We start from the raw sequence: 21,155 nt of genomic DNA, 5'->3' as shown, positions 1-21,155 counted from the left end.
TATTAAAAGGGATTTGAAAGAATTAAGGAAGCCCTATGTAAAGGAAATGCTTTGTTTTACCCGAAATCAGGTAAAGCTGACAGTTCAGAATATGAGATCAGAGCCCATCTGTTTCAATCATTGGAGACAGAGAAGGGTACAGAGCACGGAATAATCAATTTTGCAAGCAGAATGTTAGTTACGTATGACCAAAATTGAACAGTTACTGAAAAGGAATCATTAGCCATAGTTAATGCTTTCGAAAATTTTCACTATTACTGGTGGATAGGAAAGTCACAATTTGCACTGATCCTTAAGCTTTAGCTTTCATAAATAATAGTAAACTGACAAATGGCAGTCTTACTAGATGGGCCATAGTGCTCCAAAAATACAGTACGTGCTAGGCAAAGATAACATTACATCAGTTGCGTTATCTCGCCTCCAGTTGGAATGAGTAAACGAGATCAGATGAATTCCGAACCAAATAGGTCCGTTTATTTAAATGAAAAATGTAGAACATCAAGGTTACGTTAAAGAGAGACTATTAGAAACTCCAATGACAACAAAAAAATAGTCCCCTAGAACTTAGAACTACTTAAACCTAACTAACCTAAGGACATCACACACATTCATGCCCGAGGCAGGATTCGAACTTGCGACCGTAGCAGTCGCGCGGTTCCAGACTGTAGCGCCTAGAACCGCTCGGCCACTCCGACCGGCTCCAATGACAACAGAAACAAGAACCAATATTAGTAAGAAAGGAAATGAAGGTACCAAAACAGGGAATATTATTTAGTGGTAAAAGGCATGCTACATCACAGACTTAATCTAATTTGGAGCAACTGGAAGCTGTGCTTACATTAACATACAGTAGACAAATTTATATAGTGTATCTCAGACATGGCCATTTCAGTCCAAAAATGTGTGCAGACAAACTGAAGGAGACATACATCTTTAACAATGTGGTAAAGAAGTCCAGGAAGGTTCTTGAGAGCTATCAGAGAACGAAAATATCTACAGTTAGCAACTGAGGTCCACTGTGTTGTATTATTCCTAAAGAGGTGAACGAGCTAGGTTGCATAGATTTATTTGGGTCACTCTCAACAACCAAAGGTGGTTGTAATTAGGTTTTAGTGACTATAGATGTTTTTTTAGGAAGTTCTGAGATGAGTCAACCAAGGACATGTACTGGAAAGGCAGTGACCAGTAAATTGAACAAAGTTTGAATATCCATTATAGGCACACCTAAGAAAATACTGTGCTAATTGTCCTCAGATTTTGTTCAAGCTTTGAAAAAGGCCATTTATATAACATGATATTACTAGGCTTCAAACCCAGTAGAGTCCACTCCAGGGGTTTCTGCCATTAGCAACATATTGCTTGAGGACTTAACATCGAAAATTTTAAGGGCGTACTTAACAATCTACCCAATTCAAAAGCGGAAATCTAGTACAATAACTGTTAACAGGCAAGAGATCTAAATCTCTGATTGCATGTTGATGAAATTTCCAAACAGAACTAACTTCCGTGTAGAGGAGAAGTTGGAAGCAAAGGCAAATCTTGGTAAGCCAGGTATGACAAAAGAATTATTCTAAAAAAGTATATGGTAGGACACGCAAACCTAATTAGGATGTATTGGAAATCATCAAAGATTATTGCTGAAATAGTGAAATTTTACGAGATTTTTAAAAGTCCATATGTGGTGAGCAGAGTGCCTAATTTAAGTGCAGTGTAAGTCTCACATCCAACATATCAGTTAGTTCAAGGGTGTATGCCATAGTTGTGAATAGAGATGTCTACATCAGTCAAAACAACGAAAAAGCAAGACAACAAGTCAAATAATAAGTTGCAAATAAAAAAATGGATATTAACCGATGAAACCACAGACTCTAAGGGAATATATTTTGGAAATGTCACTGTCGGTTCTTTGGAAAAAGCTAGTCCAGCCAAAAAGGTTCTAATGAACATTTAAGAAACGTAAATTTTTTCGCCATTAGTAAATTGTTCAACAGATATCTGGATGCTATATGGCCCAAAGAAGTTAAGCGTAACAATGTACTACTATTAGTAAGGGATGCTGCCTCCAAACGATGAAGTCTGCCCATTCACTAAAAGGATTACACAGTAAAATGGGGCATGTTACTTGTTTAGATCACGCCTTACACAGAAATTCAGAAGAGATTTGTGGTCAATTCAGTGATGAGAAATTTATTGGGTGTGTAAAAACGGTATTTTTAAAGCCCCTTCAGACGGTGCAGCATTTAAGTTGTGAATTACACACAATTCATAACCACCATATCCTATTTTGGTAAGATGTGGGACCTGGAGTGATGCCTGCAACTATTACTGCCAGACCTTTAACATTGCGGAAAGCAAAACTGAGTCATTCGACAGAAGTGAGACTGCTTCATTTGGACTAGCCCAAGAGGTAAAGCCTTGTGCTAAAATTTCTGGCAAACTTTCGTACACAACATCAAATTTTGGATTTATTCCTGCTACCATAAATGTTTTGGAGAAATCAGAAGAGTCACTAATGAAGCAGATAGAAATTGTGGATAATTAAAAGCTGTTTGTGATAAAGTGGGAAAAGAAGTGCCAAAGAAAAATGGAAAACATGTTAGAAAAGGGTATCACACACTGAGGTACTGCAGTTCGCCACTTTAACTCGGAGGAACGATTCGCCCCGGACTGCAGGAGTCATCCTCCGAGATAAAGCGAAACGAAGAGTTTTACATATCGACCACAGCCTATCCGCCCGGAAGTTTTAAGTCAAGGTATCACACACTGTGTTCCATTTCAATAATTTTGTTGGCTAACAAGTGCTCTCTTAGGCATTTGGCTATAGATTCAAATGGTATTAACCATTTCAAATATGCTTCTCTTGTACCAGTTTAAGCAGAAAGACGTTTCCCAAAGCATAAGATTTTGTTGACTGACAATAGGATATCTCCTTTTGTGTGAGAATTTGCACAAGTATTCACTCTATATTGCAACTAAAAGCTCATAAATTGAACTAAAAATGAGAATCAGCAATAAAACACGTCATAGATTAATTATCTTCCCATGATGTTATAAAAAGTCTACTACAACATAGAAACCTGTAGTTTAGCTAGCTGCTCATGTGCATTTTATTCCTAAACAAATAGTTCATTATCATAAACTGACATACTAATTTATTTTATAACAGAAATTTTACTTCGTTTTAATATTATTAGGACAATTTTTATGTCATTGTGCATATTTCTTTTTAGTATTTTGCTCATAGCAGTATATTTTTGTCCATGTTATGCTGACTGCGAGGTATTTCCTGGAAATATTCTATAAATTGAAAGGAAAACTTATGTGGGAAGAAGAAGAACATGATTATGTTATTTGACGGGATCGAAACAGATTTCCATCTAGATGACAGAAAGCTGTGCTCGACCACATACTTGGTTTTCTGTTCCACCAGAATCATTATACACGATCTGCTTGTTGTCAATATAGGCTTTGCCTCCACTCTTAACATAAAAAATGTATGAATTATATGTCCAATATACTCAGTATAAAAAAATTGTGCGTAAGTACAAATGTGAATTCTGCACTGTCATAGTTTGACTGCTGCTGGTAATGGTAGGGGTGGTATAATTTATTGTGCTGATGAGCCATACAATATCTTTACATTTCTAATGATTATTACAACAGTGAGAACGGAATTTTTATCATTTATTGCAGTGTATTATTCATCAGATTCAATTCAAAATAGTTATAAAACATAATACTTCAGTTTAAAATGATCTTCTTTCAGTTCATCTAGAGTTCCTGCCTTTGTTTTTCCAACTCTAAATGTATTTCCCTCTCTTTGATTACATGAAGGTTCCTTCCATTCTTTCCCTTGTAAAATGAACAACACTTCGAAATTATATGTTCAAGTTTTTCATCGCTACCAGACAAGAAAATAATAAATAACTCACTTGTTGTTTTTAGTGTTCAGGTAGTGAAAGGTCGATGTGTGAATACGAGAAATTAGTCAATCAACGTATACAGGTATGAGTAAAAGATCTTGATTAATTGCATCGCAACAACTAAAAATATTTTAATTTCAACACTAGACTGTCACCAGACCCAATGATACAAAATTTCTCCTTGAATATGTCACTCACCCAGTTGTTGGGGGGTTTCCCCTTCTTGCGTCCATTCCTCCACACATAGTAATTGGTGTATTGCCCCTCTTTGTTCACAGATTTCTCGAACCACTCGTGTTTGTCACTCGAGTGGTTTGGAATGAAGTCCAGGATGATCTCGAGACCTGAAAATAACATCATACCGGAAGTTAACATATATTATGCGGTACCAGACAATAACAGTTAATAATAGCTTTGAAGATGGAGTACAGGAGTAACTGTTCTTGTATGTAGTCGTACAATGAAGAATTTATTAATTATCGTTATTAGAAGAATTTTTTTTTCTCTTAATCTATTTTATGGAAATTTCTTTGTAACAGTTGTTCATTTGATGTAAATAGAGTCGAAACACAAACAAGGTGTCAAGGGAGGAATGGTCAGTATTCAGAGAAATGACAGGAACCATCATTCGAAGCAAAAACAATAACATGGGCTCTAAAACGCATACCAGAAGAGCTAGAAGCACTTCAATGCCCTGAAACAAATATCTTCCACAGCAAGCTCTTTGCTTTACATGTTTTGGGAGGAGGTAGTGTGGACCAAAACAAGAAAAAATTACCTAGTAAACGTGGGCTCTAAGATGCATACCTTCACAGCTATGAGCTCTTGTTCAATAGAGGAAACGTGTTTCAGAGGAGCGAAAATGAAGAAGTCCTTATAGTTCTTAATGCCCGCATTTTACATCCCATGTTTACTAGACTTTTTGTCTATGGTGATCGTTCCTTTCATAACAATATTGTCCATTCCTCCTGGGACACCCTGCATACACATTTTCAAACATCTGCCATAAGAAACGTACAACATACAGTACATGTTGCACCCTGTATAGTGTACCCCACAGAATTAGCATAAAAACTGCTGGTAGTGGATCATAAACGACATATCTTGAGAGCAGTAGTCAACCGCTGGAAATCAATATTTCAGGCTTTATATTGGTCTGAAATGTGTGTGCAGGACGGGGCTAGATGTTCAGAGGTGTAGCTGAATCAATCCTGTGTGGAGTTTATGCAGAGAACATTGCAGATGCCAATTTTCATAAGTTATGTGTGCCAGCTGAACAGAACTTTGTGTGGGTGTCTTGAAAAGCACCCACATTTATAGAACTGTCTGGTAAAAACAAATGGATAACAGTAGGAACTGCAAAGTCCTTCCAGAATCCAACATACCACTGTTCCTCAAAGATCTGCAAGAGGGTACCGCTAGCTGCAAAAAATTATTTGAATGACGAAATAATATTTAATACCTAAAATGAAGCGAAACAACAAACAATGTTTTATAACAGGAAAGAAAGATAGAAATTTAATTAAATTACGCTAAAGAACATGACTAGGTCAGTAAATTTTCCTCAGGAACTACAAGTAGTTAATTTTGAAAATGAATGTTTTTCCAGCATTGTAGAAATGTTGCAATAAAATTTCCCGGGAATAAGGAGACTCTGTAACATATTAAACAATAATGTCACTACCCACAACAGAGCTTGGCATAAAGAAAACAATACAAAAATAAAAAAAATAAATCAGTAGACATTGATGCAGTACCAATCCATATACTGAAGAATAATTAGACAGCATACAAATTCCCGCAACTAACATCATAAGTGAGGCCTTCATGTCAAATGACCCTCAAGAATATCTAGAATTAGTGAAATTTGTAACTCTCATAAAGGAAGTAGTGCAGTAGTGAAATTCGTAGCTCTAGAAAAGGAAGCAATGTAGAACTAGCAAATAATTTACAGGCCTTTTTCTCTGTTGTCGTCATTTAAAAAAATTGAGAATATGGTGTGAAAGATAGATTGATAAGCAGTCAGAACACTCGTAACTCCATCAGGGAAATACAGTTTCGTTTCCAAAGCACTAGAAATTCAGATTCAGTCTCAGTCGATTTTAGAAAAGCAGTACTTCAAGCATTAATCAATTATAACTACGTGATCAGTACGTTTTTAGATCTATTCAAGACGTCTGACACTATTTACCATAAAACGCTACTGAACAAGCTATCGTCATTAGCAACAAGAGGTATAGAAAACGAATATTTCCGATAATATCTGGGAACCAGGATAAAAATGATAGAAATTGCCTCAAATGAAGTTTAATGTTTAGTAAGACTTTTAATAGATCTAGTATACAATAATACAGTAGTTTAACTTTCCAGAGAATGTTAAGCGCAGCAAAAAATATATATATATTTTGTTATGACAGCAATATTACTACTACACGTAAAACACCAGAACTCTTGGCAGAGAAAGTAGGTAAAACCCGCAGCGACGTTTAAAATTTGTCAGTCAGCCATTATATAAGCTGAACGTAAAAAAATGAAAAAGGCTAAAAGTCAGATTAAGAGGTGAAAATATGTCACATTGAATGCAAAGGATAATTCCATGCATAGGGTTAGAAACACACAACTTGTAAGCATGAAAATTCACTATCATTTGATGTGGAATGACCACATAAGGATACTGGCAAAGAGACTATCATGAATATGCTTTGCACCTAGGAGTTGTGTCACCGCTGTGGAAGGCGCAGCGCCTTGTAGTTACATACTTTCCTTCTGTACACTCATTCCTTAGTTGTGTCATATTTTCTGGGGGATTAGGTTACAAACTTCGGGCACAACATACCAATAGCATAGAACGGTCATAAGAGTAACAACAATAGACAATAACATGGTTGTTCCATAAAATTTCGGGCGTCAGGCCGCATAAATTCAGTTTCTTCTTCTAATATTTTGACTGAATACCGTCCAGCCATCTCCAGAGTGAGCCGTGGTGACTAACGCTCCAGCACTTGCTCCGTCCTTTTAAACTCGAAGACCGAACCGCTGCGTATGCGGCCAAAGATACACAAGGCGCCAGAGACGTTGATAGGCGGCAAGGAGGTGTAACTTATGCTCGGAAATTAAATCTACGGCTGCGCAGTCGATCCACACGGTGATGTCGATGTGTCACCGAGTGCTGTACCATCGCACGTCTTTGTGATTTAATCACAGAAATTGCCGAATTCCATGATTTGTCCAAGCTGAAGCCGCTATCTCTATTAATTAAATTCGTCGCCAACCGAATTTCAGTTGCTTCTTTCACTGCCGAGTCCCAGAAAGATGAAGTCGAGGATAAAATTTCGACATTATCGTACGGCATAGAGTTCCCAGTGTCAATATAGTGCTCTCCCACCGCAGATTTATTAGGTTGTAAGAGACGGGTGTACCTGTAGTGTTCTGTGCATCTCTCCTGGACTGTAAGTGTCGTCTGTCCGATGTGTGAACGGCCGCATTCATAGGGGATCCTATAAACCGCAGGCTTCCGAAATACCAAATCATGTACTGAAGAGCATAAGCAGACGTTCACAAAGTAGTGTGTAGTAGTTATTTTCGTTCTGACTATGGTGGCGACATGGAGTCCACAAGAGAATATATTAATCGAATAATCTTGATCCATGATTGATGAATCGTCATGCACAAGCCACGGAGATAGCCAGTTCGCTCGTTAGCGTGAGAGATGAGCTCATAGTACTGACTCCAACTGACCTTCAGGCTACAAAACCACACTCATGTCTGCGGAGAACCTCTCAAACAACTCTTGATAGTTTTTGGTAGTGATCTTATAATGCTCCGTCTTGTTGAAGATAAGTTAAATATCACCGGTGAGAGTACATAGGCGAGGAACCAATAGCACTGGGTCAGACGGGAGGCTGCTGTGTCGTCCGCCTGTGAAATTATCAAGGCCCTCCTTTCAACATTAGAAAATACCACCACACAAGAATACATTCACCGCGTGCTGAACAGAGCCCTTCTCGCAAGTGAAATGCTTGTGGTTTTTTATGTACACATATTCTAATCGGCTTAATGGCCCATGCATCCAAGTTACTAACAATAATACCGTACAGAAGAAAGGAAAATAAAGTACAAGATCAATCGGACGAGGATTAGTTTGGCTTCACGAAATGTAACGGCACCAGAGAGTAGCGCGTAGTGGACGCGCTGTTTGAGGCGCAATGTCACGGATTGCGCGGCCCCTCCCGCCGGAAGTTCGAGTCCTCCCTCGGGCATGGGTGTGTGTGTTGTTCTTAGCGTCAGTTAGTTTAAGTAGTGTGTAAGTCTAGGGACCGATGACCTAAGCAGCTTCGTCCCTTAGGCATTCAAATACATCTAAACATTTGTTGTCACCAGTGAGACTGTCCTGACGATCAGACTGATACTGGAAGCAAGACTTGTCGACATGGAAAAAAGCGTTCGACACTATACGAGGGTTGGAACTCTAGTAGTGGTAACTTTTTATTTACAGCTCGTAAAAAATAGATACCCATTTCAAAGTGTTATTGACCTTCAGAGTAGTCACCAGCCTTGTGTATAACCCGTTGCCAGCGATGTGGAAGTCGTAGTACACTCTTAGCAGTGACAGTTGTGTCGACAGTTCGAGCGGCGCGGTCTATTGCTCGACGAATTTGTAGCAGTTCTGAAGCGAATGCCGTGAAGTGGCTCTGAGCACTATGGGACTTAACATCTATGGTCAGCAGTCCCCTACAACTTAGAACTACTTAAACCTAACTAACATAAGGACATCACACAACACCCAGTCATCACGAGGCAGAGAAAATGCCGTGAAGTGTTTCCTTCAGTTCAGAAATCGAGTTGGACTCACTATTAAAGTTCCAACCCTTGTACAATGGTGCGATTTGTTCGAAATTCTGCGAATATTAGGAGTAAGCTATGAAGATGGATAGTATGCAGACCGTGGAAGAACCAAGAGGCAACAATAATCATGGAAAATCAAGAACAAAGTATTCGGATTAAAAAGTTTATAAGACAGGGATGCAGACTTTCGCTATTGCTGTTCAATCAATACATCGAGGAAGCAATGTTGGAATAAAAGAATGATTCAAGGGTGGGATTAAAATTCTGGGTGAAACAATATCAGTGATAAGATTCTCTGAAGATATTGCTATCCTCAGTGAAAGTGAAAAAGAATTACAGGACATACTGAATAGAATGAACTTTTTAATGAGTACAGAAAATGGACTGTGACTAAACCGAAGAAATACAAAAGTAACAAGGAATATCAGAAGTGACATTAGCGATAATTTAACATCAAAACAGGAGACCACGAAGCAGACCAAGTGAAGCAATTCTACAAATCTGAAACGAAAATAGCCGATGATGGACGAAGCAAAGAGGACATAAAAGCGAATTAGACCTGACGAAGAATTCATTCTCGGCCAAGAGAAGTCTGCTTGTATCAAACATGGGCCGTAATCTGTAGAAGAAATTGTTGAGAAATCTAAAAGTTCGAAATGTTGCGCTATAGAAAGATGTTGAAAATTATGTCGATTGATAAGACAACGGGCGAAGAGATTCTCCTCAGAATAGGCGATGAAAGATACATAAGGAAAACACTGACAAGAAGAAAGGATAGGACAACAGGATATGTGTTAAGACTCAAGGAATAATAATAATCATGGAGCTACTGTTGGTAAAAACTGCACGGAAAGACAGATATTGGACTACATCTCACAAATAATTAACGGCATAGCATCCTCAATGTGCTAATTACCATTTTAAAAATTTTCATTTTATGCGTTCGTTTCGTATTACATCACGAAGGCATACCGTACTAGAAGCGCGTGATCGCCTCTCCATAGCCTTCATCAGTCAAAAGGTGTTTTATAATCAACGGCGAATTTCAACAACTAAATACACATGCACACTGTTCTACTATTTTTATAAAGAAAGCCAAGTTACATTATTTTTCCACCTTGTAGTATTGTTCTTTACGTTTCTGCTGTGTTGTGAATGTATATTCGCTGTTGAAGCAGAAAGAAATCCTACACGTATTAATGTTGTGTTTCTGTACAGAGTAGACGAAAAATTGCTCGAATTACAGATACATAACATAGCCTACTACAACTTTCGCGAAAAAATTCCATCAAAATCAGGAAAACCAAAGTTCAAAGCAGTGGATCAGTTATCAATCGTATATCCTATGCTATCAACCTTTGAGTGGGCAGGTCGGTACATCGATGAGAATAGTGTCACCATCTGCTCTTACGAACAAATATCTCCGCATTTATGGAGAGAAGGTGGACAGTGCGTGTGACTGTGTGAGTGTAAGATGCTAGTTTGCAATTCTCAAAAGATTTAGAACATCGATTATATTTCACGAATGTCCCAACGGAAACGATCCGAGCCCGACTCATACAACACTGGTATCCCACGGGCGCGAAACGTGTTGCAATTATAAAAATTTACTCGCGACCAAGGTCACGCGTACCAACCAGAAAAAAAATGGCGTACATTCGTAGCTTCCATTACAACTAAGTGCCACTTCGTCCACGTATATACGTATTTTGTTACATTCTTGAACTGACTGGCAATGTTTCTGTAGCCATGTTTCCGCATGCACTGAATAATAAAATCAAAAATTGGGAGTAAGTAGGAATTTTGTGCGGATTTTGTCAAAAAGCGATTCGATAACGATACTATTTATAAATCCTGATACAGTTACCAGACTCCAGATAGTGTGATCTGAAGATTTCTGCGTTTGTGAATGTTCCAGATAATAAATGAAGGTCACCTAAAGTAGGATCAATAATGAGCGAATTAGTTAACGATTTTTCGTGCATGTCCAAGATAGTGCCTTGAGAATGACAGGGACAGCACCGGACGAAATATATAGGTGGTTGTCGAAAATGTCATACAGCTGCATTCCTATAAGTTATTTGAACGTTTTATATGGCGAGAGAAACTCGAGTTTCAGTGTTATGTCTATCGGGTAATTTTATAAGGTGCAACTCTCAAATGTTTACAACTGAAAAATATAGAAAACTAGGGACTCGTTACAACACGCACGGGTAACAGTCAGTATCTATGACTTGTCTGGCTCATCGTAATAAATTATAGGCACAAAAGTCCGTCATGAATCACTTTATCTATTAGCGAAAGCCGTATCAAAATTCCTCAGTAGTTCCTGAGATTAGCAGCCACATACAGAGAGAAGAACGCAACGGCAGTCTTTAATTTACAACATGCATAGGTGATATAGTTGAAATAATGTCCACAATCTTCTTTCGTTCCACTGTAATAAATTTCTGCTGATTTTTCTTCAGTGCAACTATAGTCACTGAAACCAACCAATTGGACCTGGTTTAGAGCAAAATTTTACCCCACTGGTTAACTGATTTTTTGTGTACATTTAATTCTCTGTAGAAGAACATGTACACGCCCGTTTGTTGTACGTTATAGCTTTCTTGAACCACTATAATTGCAACTGCTTTACTGGAGCTGAGCACTTGTAATATTATTAGGACTAATAATATTATTACAACTAGCTATCACGGAAGTATTACGTACATCTGAAAAGAACTGTTTTGCAACAGGCGACTCTGGCGCAGATCGACATTCTGAGAGAATTAGAGACGGATAACGTTCTATTGACAGTCAGATATAAACCATTTCCTTCATTTAATAGTGAAGAAAAACTAGGACACAGAATTTACCTCTGTCAGTCGCTTTCTTGACGAGCTCGTCGAAGTCATCCATGGTCCCGAACACGGGGTCGATCTGTTTGTAGTCCGACACGTCATAGCCAGCGTCCACCATCGGCGACTTGTAGATGGGACTGAGCCATATCGCATCCACTCCCAGATCGATCAGATAACTTAGCTTCTCGGTAACACCTGGAACAAAATTTTAGTTTTATTTCCACTTTAAGTAACGTGCACTGAGCGTAGGAGAGTATCTACTGCCCTTAATTGTCCGCTTAGAAATATGTATGACTTTCATGCATGCAGCCATTTGTGATAGATGATGAGAAGTAAGCGAAAATAGTTAACATAGCAGAAAAACGTGCTTCTAATAACACGAAACTGTAAATACTTGTCTTAAAATGGAACCACACATTTTGTATACATACTAGCAAGTCTTTCTCGTGCACTGTAAGAGTAACTGTCGAATTACTTCCGGTAGGACCAGTTGCTGAACAACTTAAACTACGCCGAAATTGTTAAATAACCTCAAAAATAAGGAACTGCCCCTGAGGTGCCGTAACTAAAATTTACTGAAAAATAGTATTAAGAACAAGAATCAATTATTCTCTGAAATGGGGATGACGTGTGGCTGGAGCCTCCCGTCGGGTAGGCCGTTCGCTCGGTGCAAATCTTTCGAGTTGGCGCCACTACGGCGGCTTGCGTGTCGATGGAGATGAAATGACGATGATAAGGACAGCGCAACGCCCAGTCCCTGAGCGGAGGGGGTCCCTGACCCAGCCGGGAATCGAGCCCGGGCCATTTGGTATGATATACCGTCGCGCTGACCACTCAGCTACCAAGGGCGGACGTTCTCTGAAATAACTGCATATATGAGAAAAGCTTCTGAGAGTTTTCATGTCACTTCTAAAACCGAAGTTCCATTACAGGTAGCAAGGCTTTTTTACTGTATTCTGGTGTAACTCCACTGTATGGCATGAAATTGAAACTAAGACTTCTGTTAGGGAACAGTATTTATGCAAAGGGTTCACTAGCGTACCGTACTACAAGTACTGATGCAATTTAATAGACACATCAAAAAAACCTTTGCATCACCTCGGTTCCGAGAGTTCCGGAACCTGTACAGAAAACTAGAATAGAGATCAACATAAACCCTTTTTATTGCTCATGAAAACCACACATTGTATGTTGTACCACCATACAGCGAGACCTTCAGAGATGGTGGTCCAGATTGTTGTACACACCGGTAGTCTAATAACCAGTAGCACGTCCTCTTGCATTGATGCATGCCTATATTCGTCATGGTATACTATCCGCTAGTTCAGATTGTCAACAACGACTCGGTGTAGATCCCTCAGGGAGGCTGGTGCGTCATGTCGCCCATAAACAGCCCTTTTCAATATATCCCAAGCATGTTCGATAGCGTTCATGTCTGGAGAACATGCTGGCCACTCTAGAACGATGTCGTTATCCTGAAGGAAGTCGTTCACAAGATGTGCACTATCAGGGCGCGAATTGTTGTATATGAAGACGAATGCCTCGCCAATATACTGCCGATATGGTTGCACTATTGGTGGGAGGATGACAATCATGTATCGTACAGCAGTTACGGCGCCTTCCATGACCACCAGCGGCGTTCGTCGGCCCCATTTAATGCCACCCCAAAACAGCAGGGAACCTCCACCTTGCTGCACTCATCGGACAATGTGTCTAAGGCGTTCATCCTGACCGAGTTGCCCCCAAACGCGTCTCCGACGATTGTGTGGTTGAAGGCAAATGCGACACTCATCGGTGAAAAGAACGTGATGCCAATCCTGACCGGTCCATTCCGCACGTTGCTGGGCCAATGTGTACCGCGGTGCATGGTGTCGCGGTTGCAAAGATGGACCTCGCCGCGGACGTCGGGAGTGTGTTGCGCGTCATGCAGCCTATTGCGCACAGTTTGAGTCGCAACACGACGCCATGTGGCTGCACGAAAAGCATTATTCAATATGGTGGCGTTGCTGTCAAGGTTCCTCCAAGCCATAATCCGTAGGCAGCGGTCATCCACCGCAGTAGTAGCCCATGGGCGGCCTGATAGAGGCATGTCATCGACAGTTCCTGTGTCACAGTATCTCCTCCAAAGGACATGACTTTGGTTCACTCCGAGACGCCTGGACACTTCTCATGTTGAGAGCCCTTCCTGGCACAAAGTAACAATGCGGACGAGATCGAACTGCGGTATTGACAGTCTAAGCATGGTTCAACTATAGACAACACGAACCATGTACCTCCGTCCTAGTGGAAAAACTGGAACTGATCGGCTGTCTGATCCCCTCCGTCTAACAGGCACTGCTCATGGATGGTTGTTTACATCTGCCGGCCGATCGGTTCTAGGCGCTACAGTCCGGAACCGCGCGACAGCTACGGTCGCAGGTTCGAATCCTGCCTCGGGCATGGATGTTTGTGATGTCCTTAGGATAGTTAGGTTTAAGTAGTTCTACGTTCTAGGGGACTGATGACCTCATAAGTTAAGTGCCTTAGTGCTCAGAGCCATTTGAACCACTTTTTTGTTTACATCTTTGGGCGGGTTTTGTGACATCTCTGAACAGTCAAAGGAACTGTGTCTGTGATACAATATCCACAGTCAACGTCTATCTTCAGGAGTTTTGAGAACCGGGATATGGAAAATTTTTTTTGATTTCCTTGTATTCGTTGATTTTGCTAAACGGGAACAAACTGCAGGAAATGATTCCCGAGAGGATAAGGAGCAGGAAAGGTCATATGGGTGTATGGCGGGAAACGCACGTGAGGTAGAGATAAAAGCAATGTGACAATTACTTTATTGACACCAGACATATGACGAGAATGGGATAAGCCAGACCACGGTATGGAACTTTCTCCACAACTGCCACTTAAAACACGTGCAGGACTTCGTACCTAAGGAAATGTCTCCGTGGCGACGGTTTTGTAGTTGGTTAGTCGCACCAGTCACCACTGTGCTTGGATTACTGTCATCCCACCTACACTCGATGACAAAAACTAAATTACAGAGAAATTGGATGAATTAGTCCAGCGAAAGAGCTTGACAAGCTCAGCAAATCAATAACGTTTCAGTCCACCGCTGGCCCTTATGCAAGCAGTTATGAGGCTTGATATTGATTGTTAGAGTTTTTGGATATCTTACTGAGTGATATCGTGCCATATTGAGTCAATTGGTGCGTCACATCGCGTTGGCGGAGAGCTCCATCCGTAAATATCTAAATATGTCAACATCCATTTTTTAACACTTTGTAGGTTAGTTCCCTCTCGCATTCTAGCACACAGTTATTGAACATAATGTAGATCCTGAGGGATACAGCTGAAAATGAGGTCCTCCTGATCTAGTATGAATATGGCGAAGTCAAGATTCTGTCGTGGCTTGGGTCGTGACGACATTGTGACACAGATCGTGACAGTACTCCGTCGTAAAGTAGGTCGGGGAGGTAACTGCTAGGTACACGTCCACAGAGAAGAATGCCAATTTTGGGGACACCGAATGCTGAGAAGGCTGTGAGAGTGATGCCTGACGGTTCAGTGAGGATGCTGTAGTATATGTTCCTTGGATGACAATTGAAGCACCGAGCGGAAAAGGGGCAGTTTCTCCCCTTGCTCCACCTGCTAATGGAACAGAAAAGGAAATGAATAGCCATGGTAGCAGGTATGCTCCGCCACGCACCATACGGTGGTTCGCGGAGAATGTATGTAGATGCAGATGCGGAAAGTCAGCGTCGGATGGTCGAAGGCTCCAAAGGCGATGGCAAGCGGATAGTGTGTGGCACAGCTGGAGTGAGCTCAGAATGACAGGCTAGCGTGAGCCCTGTCCTTGGTCATAAGTGTCAGCTTTTGCGTTCCTGCTTTGCGGTCCAGCGGCTCCCTAAATAGGCAGCAAGCCGAAAGATATCCGTGCGCTGTGTGGTTAACACGTGACGCACACATGTAACCTAGCACCGCAGGTACGGCGCAGCTGTCGCTGGTGGGTTCGCTGCCTGTGGGAGAGGATGGCGCTTCTGTTGACACCAGCTGGAAGTTGGCTTGTCAACAGGTGTGCTTGCACCGGCTGTTTATAATGAAAGTATAGCTACTTACAGAGGGCCAATGTCAGGAATGTATTGAGTTATTTGAGGAATAATGCATTCAAGTAGCAATGAACTATATTATGTTTCAACTAACAAGTTACAAACATAAGTGTATTTCTCATGAGAAGCTAAAATTCATGTATTCCATGTATGAAGTGCTCAATCAGCATATAATCTGTATAATCTGTGCAAACACACATTAGCGCAAACCATTTCAGATGAAAATAGTTCGAGGTTGTACCGAGACCTTCTCATCTGACATAGAAATAGGTCATTACTAACCAACATGCTACTTAGGCTGTATTACTCATCCATATACAGCATACCTCTTCCCTCTATATATTAAAAATTATTCTTAACCACGCTCATTGTGTTACATTTCCTTTTTTTCTTTGACATTTTCATTGTATAAATTATATTCTCATCAAGTAGGTAGTAACAAATTATATGTAACCATTTTAAGAACTATTAAGTATTCAATTCGCTGTAGCCTCAGAGAAATCTTAATATATTATGTTCTTTATATTATTTTTTGAAAAAGAGCATTAACAACTGTATACCAATAAGACTGTAACAATGAGAAATCTGTGCTATTAGATTCAGAAGCATCCGACCCACCTTACATTTCAAGGCGGTGGGTTACTCTGTACTGTTAATGAAATAAATAAATAAATAGGCCCAATGAGCACTGCACTTATCGTATGGCAGCGGAACTTGGGAGATATTCTAATCAGTTATCGCGAAACCGATTTACGCTGGAAAAAACATTAGTTCTAATTTTGGTCGCCAGGTGCAAATCTGGCGCAGTGAATGCCCGACAGAAATATAGACATGTTCCCATGTGTAATGGATTAAGAACGGGACATGGGCAGAAAATGTCAATCTAGAGAAAGGTAGAATGTTGATTTTATTATTTTTGCCGCCGCTTACACGATATGAGAACCAGAGACGTCGACGGGATGCTCCATCCGTAAAACGACGTGAGCAACCGTGCGATCTGAGCCACGTGTTCCAGTACACTAGTCTTCATATCAGGTGGAGACCGAAACTGTCCATGGTAAACGTGTTCTTTTAAGATACCCCAGAGCCAAAAGCCACATGGATTCACATCAGGTGATATGACAGACCATGCGTTTGGAAAACCTGAGGGGGTAAGACATTCGCAGAAAGTTGCATTATGCGACATGAGGCACTGTCTCTTCTTGTATGAAAACAGCGGTTTCTACACAGTTGCGCTCTTTCGAAGTAGGAATCATAAGCTGTACACGGAGGTGACGATAATCTCAGACTTCACGATCCACTCGACACGGCCTTTGGGTGCATTCTCTTCAAACAAGAAAGGACCGAGAGTAAAGGTGCTTGTGAATCCACGCCACACAGTAACATAAGGTGACTGTAACTGCTCTGCGTGCACAACACCCGGTTTAACAGTACCCCCAATTCGCCAGTTCTGTGTATTCACTGCACCCTCTAGTGTAAAATGTGCCTCGTCACTCCAAAGAATATTGCCCAGCCACATGTCATCAACTTCGATCTGTGACAGAAACCAGAAAATTCAGAATGTTGTTGCGGATCATCAGATTTCAGTTGCTGCACTGTCTGGATCTTGTAAGGGTACTTGCGTAAAATAGAACACAAAACTTCCCGTATTGTCGCAATGGGATGGACAATTCTCGTGACACTACACGAACATTAGCACTACCTGTGATACGTGCTGCATGATCAGTTAAAGCAACAGCAACCTCATCACTAACTTCCACCAGCATAGTACACCTTCCTCTTGCAGGTGCAACACCAAATTCACTTGTAACGACATGGGACCTCTCCTCAGACATTTCAGAAGGCGATACTCTCTCAATGCAGCACTGTAATAGTTGCCGTTCTCCTAAAAGAGTTTCATTGGCAGCGCGCTGTCTCTCTTCTCGATAGCCATGTTGTTCACTCACATTATGGTTTGCCAAATGACGGTTGGATATCATACCGTCATGTAAACAGATTTGTACCTGGTGGCCATAATTGGAACTAATATTTTTTTTTCAGCGTAGATCGGTTGGGCATTAAACATTAGCGTATCTACCAAGTTTTTTCATATGATAATTACAGCTCACACTGCACATCCTTGAGTAGCTGCACTTTAATTAATTATAGCCATCTGGAATTTGTCGGCTGTACTATTGACAAACCGAGGGTTTGCTAGCAGCGTACTGTCTCCGGTGGATGAGCGCTTGGAGCAAGACTACTTGCTGATCACTCGAGTTCTGTCAGAGGCAGACATGTCCGCATATGGCTAGGTATGTGGCCTTCCTCTAATTTCTGAAATGAATTATCCATCCACTGGTAAGAGACCTACAGTCTGATGTGGACTCACTCCGAACCATGATACAACCCGCCTTTATCCAAAAGCTTCTGAATAGAGGGCGTTCTCTTCGGTAGCCTGTATACGGTGTGCTAGCATCATGATTTCCGTTCTGTCTCCTCCGTCTTCATTACTTTACCACATTCTGCAATTTCTCACTAAACACCAGAATACTACAGGGAGATTTGCAACCACACCAGGAAATCTGGACAAGGTAAGAACACTGCTACAATTACGGCTGCTCTGGAGGCCTTTCTCCGACAGTGGATATAAAATTTCTGCTCTTGATTATGATGGTGTTGTTGCTAATGATCTAACCCTCGAATTTCCACCCTACTATTTGATTTTATTTAATTTAATACTACGACAAAAAATTACTGAATGATAGAATAACAGTTTCAAGAGCTACAAAGGATATTTAGTGAACTTTCTTGTCACGAAATGATTAAGTTGTTGAATTTTTGAGCCCTTGTTATCCTTTTTACCCGTATTAGGAAATTAAATATAATATCTAAAACACAGTTTCTACAAAACATCGAGTGTTTTTCTTCCACACTCAGAGAATGAAACAATTCTACTGCCTAACGTGTTTCTCCATTCGTTTTGTTGCTGCAAAGTGAATAAATAGTAAACCATTACAGGTGGAAAATGATACCTTATTGGGTAAAATTCTTTATATGTGCACTTGAAGAAATAAAGTAAGCACCCGCAGAATATGATGCATGTTCATTTGGCAAAAATAAAGAAAACCATTTTGTGTTTTGCAGAAATCAGTATTATAAGCAAGATATGTTTTCCGCACAACGGAGAGGTATCTGCAGAAAGGCCTTTTCAGTAGTTTCAGGAGCAACAGTCTGGATGAATGACTGATCTGGCCTTGTAGCATCAGCTAACATGGCCTTACTGTGCTGATACTGAGAACAGCAGAAAGCAAGGGGAAACTACAGCCGTTAGTTTTCCTGAGGACATAGAGCTCCACTACATTTCTGATAATGATGGCATTCTCTTGGGCAAAATACTTCCGAGGTAAGATAGTGCCCCATTTGGGTCTCCAGGCAGAGACTATTTAGGAGGATGTCGTCATCAGGGAAAAAGAACAGGCATTCTACAGACTGGAGCGTGGTGTGTTAGATCCCTCTATCGGGTAGGTAGGTTAAAAACTTTAAAAACGGAGATGGATAGATTGAAATCAGATATAGTGGACATTAGTGAAGTTCGGTGAAAGAAACAACAGGACTTCTAGTAAGGTGAGCACAAGGTTATAAATACAAAATGAAATAGAAGTAATGCACGAATAGGTACATTAATGAATAAGAAAATACACTCCTCGAAATTGAAATAAGAACACCGTGAATTCATTGTCCCAGGAATGGGAAACTTTATTGACACATTCCTGGGGTCAGATACATCACATGATCACACTGACAGAACCACAGGCACATAGACACAGGCAACAGAGCATGCACAATGTCGGCACTAGTACAGTGTATATCCACCTTTCGCAGCAATGCAGGCTGCTATTCTCCCATGGAGACGATCGTAGAGATGCTGGATGTAGTCCTGTGGAACGGCTTGCCATGCCATTTCCACCTGGCGCCTCAGTTGGACCAGCGTTCGTGCTGGACGTGCAGACCGCGTGAGACGACGCTTCATCCAGTCTCAAACATGCTCAATGGGGGACAGATCCGGAGATCTTGCTGGCCAGGGTAGTTGACTTACACCTTCTAGAGCACGTTGGGTGGCACGGGATACATGCGGACGTGCATTGTCCTGTTGGAACAGCAAGTTCCCTTGCCGGTCTAGGAATGGTAAAACGATGGGTTCGATGACGGTTTGGATGTACCGTGCACTATTCAGTGTCCCCTCGACGATCACCAGTGGTGTACGGCCAGTGTAGGAGATCGCTCCCCACACCATGATGCCGGGTGTTGGCCCTGTGTGCCTCGGTCGTATGCAGTCCTGATTGTGGCGCTCACCTGCACGGCGCCAAACACGCATACGACCATCATTGGCACCAAGGCAGAAGCGACTCTCATTGCTGAAGACGACACGTCTCCATTCGTCCCTCCATTCACGCCTGTCGCGACACCACTGGAGGCGGGCTGCACGATGTTGGGGCGTGAGCGGAAGACGGCCTAACGGTGTGCGGGACCGTATCCCAGCTTCATGGAGACGGTTGCGAGTGGTCCTCGCCGATACCCCAGGAGCAACAGTGTCCCTAATTTGCTGGGAAGTGGCGGTGCGGTCCCCTACGGCACTGCGTAGGATCCTACGGTCTTGGCGTGCATCCGTGCGGCGCTGCGGTCCGGTCCCAGGTCGACGGGCACGTGCACCTTCTGCCAACCACTGGCGACAACATCGATGTACTGTGGAGACCTCACGCCCCACGTGTTGAGCAATTCGGCGGTACATCCACCCGGCCTCCCGCATGCCCACTATACGTCCTCGCTCAAAGTCCGTCAACTGCACATACGGTTCACGTCCACGCTGTCACGGCATGCTACCAGTGTTAAAGACTGCGATGGAGCTCCGTATGCCACGGCAAACTGGCTGACACTGACGGCGGCGGTGCACAAATGCTGCGCAGCTAGCGCCATTCGACGGCCAACACCGCGGTTCCTGGTGTGTCCGCTGTGCCGTGCGTGTGATCATTGCTTGTACAGCCCTCTCGCAGTGTCCGGAGCAAGTAGGGTGGGTCTGACACACCGGTGTCAATGTGTTCTTTTTTCCATTTCCAGGAGTGTAGAAATGCGGGTACGCTACTGTGAGCAGCACAGCGAATGCATTGCCGTATCCAAAGTACACACAAAGCCAACGGCCACCACAGTAGCTCAATTTTAATGCTAATTAGTTACGCAGATGGAGAAGAGGTTGAAAGAATGTGTGATTAGATAAAAAAATTATGCAGATAATGAAAATAGAGGAAAATTTAATTGGATTGGGTGACTGGAATTCCTTAGTAGGAAGAGGAAGAGAAGGAAAAATAACAGCATAACGTGGACTGCGGGAGAGGAATACAGTAAGAAGCCGCCTGGAAGAATTTTGCAAATGGCATAATTTAATAATCGCTAACACTTGGTTTAAGGAT

The 21,155-nt window shown here is 41.6% G+C and overlaps 1 protein-coding gene across 10 annotated transcripts in view; it reads right to left on the bottom strand.

The window, feature by feature from the left end:
- The window catches only part of LOC124716572, a 214,865-nt gene that overhangs the window by 109,594 nt on the left and 84,116 nt on the right, over positions 1–21,155 (bottom strand). For all 10 annotated transcript variants that reach the window (XM_047243201.1, XM_047243192.1, XM_047243194.1 and 7 more), the window contains exons 3-4: positions 11,627–11,806; positions 4,122–4,267 (exon numbers count right to left, since the gene is read on the bottom strand). In XM_047243201.1, the coding sequence (XP_047099157.1) occupies positions 4,122–4,267; positions 11,627–11,806 (326 nt within the window). The remainder of the gene's footprint in view (positions 1–4,121; positions 4,268–11,626; positions 11,807–21,155) is intronic.

Source organism: Schistocerca piceifrons, chromosome 1, assembly GCF_021461385.2.
Source record: "Schistocerca piceifrons isolate TAMUIC-IGC-003096 chromosome 1, iqSchPice1.1, whole genome shotgun sequence".
Taxonomy (NCBI): Eukaryota; Metazoa; Arthropoda; class Insecta; order Orthoptera; family Acrididae; genus Schistocerca; species Schistocerca piceifrons.
The sequence above is the reverse complement of the archived record's forward strand: the minus strand, read 5'-3'. Positions and strand labels throughout refer to the sequence as shown.